The sequence below is a fragment of the Gossypium hirsutum genome, chromosome D01 (genome assembly GCF_007990345.1).
Source record: "Gossypium hirsutum isolate 1008001.06 chromosome D01, Gossypium_hirsutum_v2.1, whole genome shotgun sequence".
Taxonomy (NCBI): domain Eukaryota; kingdom Viridiplantae; phylum Streptophyta; class Magnoliopsida; order Malvales; family Malvaceae; genus Gossypium; species Gossypium hirsutum.
The window spans coordinates 28,840,130-28,844,940 of NC_053437.1; the positions used below are offsets into that span (position 1 = coordinate 28,840,130).

A 4,811-nucleotide genomic window follows, 5' to 3' on the forward strand; every position below is an offset into this window, starting at 1 on the left:
GGTGCTCCATGCTTGTTTTACTTTTTTGTTTTCTTTTGAGATTTGAGTCTACAATTAACCAAAACTAATAAAGGCTTTTCGAGTCCGCCCTTCGTACCCTTACGAGTCCATTGACTGGCGGACTCCATTCCTCTTTGTAAATCCCAGTTGAATCCCCTTCTCGTGCACGCCCGCGCTTCCACCGGCACCTCCGGTCATATGTCCCTCTCCTTTACTCACTTAACCGGTCATCTCTTCTGCCTTTCCACTTCCTCAACCGGTTCTCAGTTTACCAAAAGCATTTTTTTTTTAAGTGACTATGAGGTTTCACAGAATCGTATGGGTTCATAAGTAGGATACGGATGCCTTTTGGCAACGTATCAAAGGTGTTTTAAGGACAATAAAATCTCCTTACGTTTCACAAGCCAATGAAAAGCTGCCATGTCATCCTTTCTTCGTATTCTCCGTAGGAAAACTTGCAGTGGATTGCTATTTCTTTTCGAAAATTTAACCGTCATGTAGTGTGAATTTAGGTTGAATTTCTAAGCAATTTGACTTAAGATACAATGTTAAATTATTACACAAAACTTAGATTGTCACTAGTTAAAATACCAAAAGCCAATAAATCCATACCACGTATCTTTTTTATTTTGACAAATATAACCCTACTTTAAATTTTAATGACATGATGGAAATGAGGCGTTACTATTCCATGGGTCAGCACTCAAGTTAAAATAACGTCATTTAAATCCATTTGCCTTTTTTATTTTTTTCTTTTTCCACTATATTTAGACGGTCCATTTTAACTTTTATCTAAAGAATAAAAGAAATTCTTCAATGTTTTTTTTTTAATTTTTTCTTTTTCCATTTTTTTTCTAATTTTCTTTAATGAAAGAAATGAAGCAGCAGTGACATAGGAAGTGAAGAAGAGAAGCTGTTCATTTTCTCAGAACTCTCACCTTCTAGCTTAAGAAAACCCAAAATATATATCTAATTGAGATTAATTACTAATACTAATACTTTTTCATTTTTGAACATATACCTCAAAGAAGCATTTCTTCTTTTCCCGGTAGATCTGTATAAATCTCTCTCCTTCTTATTGATTTATTGGGACTCGTATGGATTTTTGAACTGGTAAGGCTTTTATTTGGGGTTATAGTTTAGTTTATCTTAGCTAAACAGTTTTATTTTGATTTCTCCTGAATCAGATATTTTATTTACTTCTTCTATTCTTAGTGATTCATATTAATATTTTTTTATTAAGTTATTTTAGTTTGATTTTGATGACCATTGAAAGATTCGTTCTAGGATCATGAGTATTTTTTCTACAAAAAGTATATTTATATGCTTTTGATCTTTTTGTTTATTTACAGTAAAAACATGGATGGAAGTTAGAGAAATGTTTTATTTGATATTTTAAAACTTGTATTAGTTTCTTGATAATAATTTACCTCTCTTTTTTTTTTCTAAATTCTTTAATAAAAGGCTATGTTCTGTTCTTCGCCATCATGTCTGAAGGTGTAGGAAAATATATGTTGTAATTTCATTTTCTTTTGAAGTTCTGATGATCTATAATGTTTTCTCAAGTACTGTACTATTACTTAAATCCCTAATTTCACTGTTTCTCTAAATCTATATTTAATTTTCTACTATTTGTTTTGGTTGACATGTTCTTGATAAACACTGACTTGGCCTTGTTGTTTTCTTAGAATACCATGTGGGTTTATTATTTTATTTTGTACTTATTATTTTTTATATAATGTCTTACGAAGTATTTGATCATATGTATGAAATTGATTGTAATTGCTGTTGTTTTTCTTAATCTCAGTTGGATTCTTATCGAATGAAAGCATGTGTTGTGAATCCAAGCAGTTAAATCCGAATTCGACTCCTATAACATCAAGCACTTGCTTTTGAAGATAGCGGATATCCTTCTAGAGAGATGAATCATTTGACGTTAGTGACTGATGATACTTTTGCAAGCTTGCTTGAGCTTGCTGCTAATAATGATGTTGAGGGCTTTAAACGATGGATCGAGCACGATCCTTTCAGTGTGGATGAGGTTGGATTATGGTACGGTCGTCAAAAAGGCTCGAAACAGATGGTTAATGAGGAGAGAACTCCATTGATGGTTGCTTCTACCTATGGTAGCATTGACGTTATTAAGCTGATCATTTCATCTTCGGATGCTGATGTTAACCGTGTGTGTGGCCGAGACAAAAGCACTGCCCTTCATTGTGCTGCCTCTGGTGGGGCTGATAATGTTATCGATGTCGTGAAGCTGCTTTTAGCGGCTGGTGCTGATGTTAATATGGTTGACGCAAATGGTCATCCTCCTGTTGATGTTATTGTTGTTCCTCCGAAGCTTCGAGATGTGAAATTAACTCTTGAAAAACTCCTTGCAACTGAGAGTTCCTGTTTTGATTCAAGGGTTGCAGCTGTTGCGAATTCTGATTCCCCTCCTCTGTCACCTTCACAGGAAAACGGGTCATTGTTTTCTGGTTCTGATTCCCCGATTAAGTCGAGGCCAAGTGATGCTCCTATTTCTTCGGTGTCTGAGAAGAAGGAATACCCAATTGATCCATCTCTTCCGGACATCAAGAACAGCATCTATTCAACCGATGAGCTCCGAATGTATTCTTTCAAGGTGCGGCCTTGTTCGCGTGCCTACTCCCATGATTGGACTGAGTGCCCGTTTGTTCACCCTGGGGAGAATGCTCGAAGAAGGGATCCTAGGAAGTTCCATTACAGTTGTGTTCCTTGCCCCGATTTTCGCAAGGGGGCATGTAGGCGCGGAGATATGTGTGAATATGCTCATGGTGTTTTCGAATGCTGGCTACACCCTGCTCAGTATCGGACCCGGTTGTGCAAGGATGGTACTAGTTGTGCAAGGAGAGTCTGCTTCTTTGCTCACACAGCTGACGAACTCCGGCCTCTTTATGTCTCCACTGGTTCCGCTGTTCCATCTCCTCGATCTAGTACTTCAGGTGCTACAGCTATGGATTTTGCTGCTGCCATGAGTCTCTTGCCTGGATCACCTTCTTCTGTATCTGTTATGTTACCGTCTCCGTTCACTCCACCAATGTCTCCGTCTGTGAATGGCATGCCTCATTCTAATGTTGGCTGGCCACAGCCTAATGTCCCAGCACTGCATCTTCCTGGAAGCAACCTTCAATCTAGTCGCCTGCGATCTTCTCTTAATGCGAGAGACATTCAAGCGGAAGACTTCAATGTGCTGCCCGATTTTGATTTGCAGCAACATCAGCTGATAAATGAGTTATCCAGCCTTACTCAGCCATCAATGAGTTCAAGTTCTTTTAACCGATCTGGTCGAATGAAGACCCTGACCCCATCAAACCTCGATGATCTCTTTTCAGCTGAGAGCTCATCTCCACGTTACTCTGATCAAGCTTTGGCTGCTGCTGTTTTCTCTCCAACCCATAAGTCTGCCGTTCTGAATCAATTTCAGCAACAGCAAAGTATGCTATCACCTATTAATACAAATTACTCTCCTAAAAGTATTGAGCATCCTCTCTTGCAGGCTTCTCTATCCGGTAGGATGTCTCCTCGAAATGTTGAGCCTATCTCACCGATGAGCTCGCGAGTTTCAATGTTAGCTCAATGGGAGAAGCAGCAAGAATTTCGCAGCCTAAGCTCTAGGGAGCTTGGCTCTGGCTTGGCTGCCATTGTTGGTTCCCCGGTCAATTCATGGTCGAAATGGGGATCTTCCAATGGGAAGCCAGACTGGGCTGTCAATGCCAATGGGTTAGGCAAGCATCGCAGATCCTCCTCGTTTGAGCATGGTAATGGAGACGAGCCCGATTTATCATGGGTTCAGTCTCTTGTAAAAGAGTCTCCCATTGAGATAAAAGACAAAATAGCAGCACCGGTCTCAGGTGAGGGTTCTAGCAGGAACTCAGATACAGTTGATAATGCCATGCTGGGAGCTTGGCTTGAGCAAATGCAGCTTGATCAACTTGTGGCTCAGCAAAACTGAAACTGTTTTCGCTGAGCCCTCCTGAGGTAGAGACAACGAAAAAAAGGTTTTGGTAAATAACATCTGCATTTTTTCTTTGGATTTTCGGATTCTGTTGGTGATTTAGTGTTGAAGGTGAAGGCAAAGAGATTGAGGTCAATTTTCATTTATTATTATTATTACAACAAAAGAGTTGGAACAGGATGAGAATAATATCCATCATGTTTAAAGAAATTGACCAGTTTTTTTCTTTTCATTATAATTTTTCTTCCAATATTTCTAAATTAGATTTCCGTTGCTGCCATCTCAAAATTTATGATACTTCGATGATGGTGGTGGTGATGATGATGATGATGATGTAACCTTCAACTGAAGTTGGTTGCTTAATTGCTATTCCAAATAGCTTCGTTTTTACATGCATTTCCTTACTAAATTCTTTATCGTTTCTTTTAAGTCATTATTGTTCGTATTTGTTTGAGATTCAGATTCTAAGAAATCCTGGTTGTGGGATACTTGGATTGTTGTCCTAAAAACAGTTCTTAAATCTTACTAACATTCGAGTTCCTTTACATGTTCTAATTTAAATGGATGTGGGTTTTGCTAAATTGATCGTCAAGTTCCAACAATTACGGTACAAATACATTTATATCAGAAATAGATTAAATTTCCATTTGTATTGGTTATAGCAAGGTTTTTAAAGTATAACTTATTTCTTGATGATGACATATATTCTATAGTATTTACTGATTTAAAAGTATTTGTACTACTTATTCTTTTTATCATCCAATTTTTTAGAATTGATAGATCCCTTAAATTTAATAATTTAAGTTGTATTTCTGTAGTAAATTTATTAGGT

At 37.7% G+C, this 4,811-nt stretch overlaps 1 protein-coding gene across 1 annotated transcript; it reads left to right on the forward strand.

Moving 5' to 3' along the window:
- The first annotated feature begins 685 nt into the window (after positions 1-685).
- On the forward strand, positions 686-4,369 carry LOC107922093 (zinc finger CCCH domain-containing protein 30). Its single transcript, XM_016851932.2, has 2 exons — positions 686-1,113; positions 1,808-4,369. Exon 2 carries the CDS (start codon positions 1,922-1,924, stop codon positions 3,974-3,976), a length of 2,055 nt encoding a protein of 684 aa, XP_016707421.2. The 5' UTR covers positions 686-1,113; positions 1,808-1,921; the 3' UTR covers positions 3,977-4,369.
- Positions 4,370-4,811: the final 442 nt, after the last annotated feature.

What these genes read in the sequence shown, in the direction of transcription:
- LOC107922093 (XM_016851932.2), top strand. Translation starts at nt 1,922, where the DNA reads ATGAATCATTTGACGTTAGTGACTGATGATACTTTTGCAAGCTTGCTT.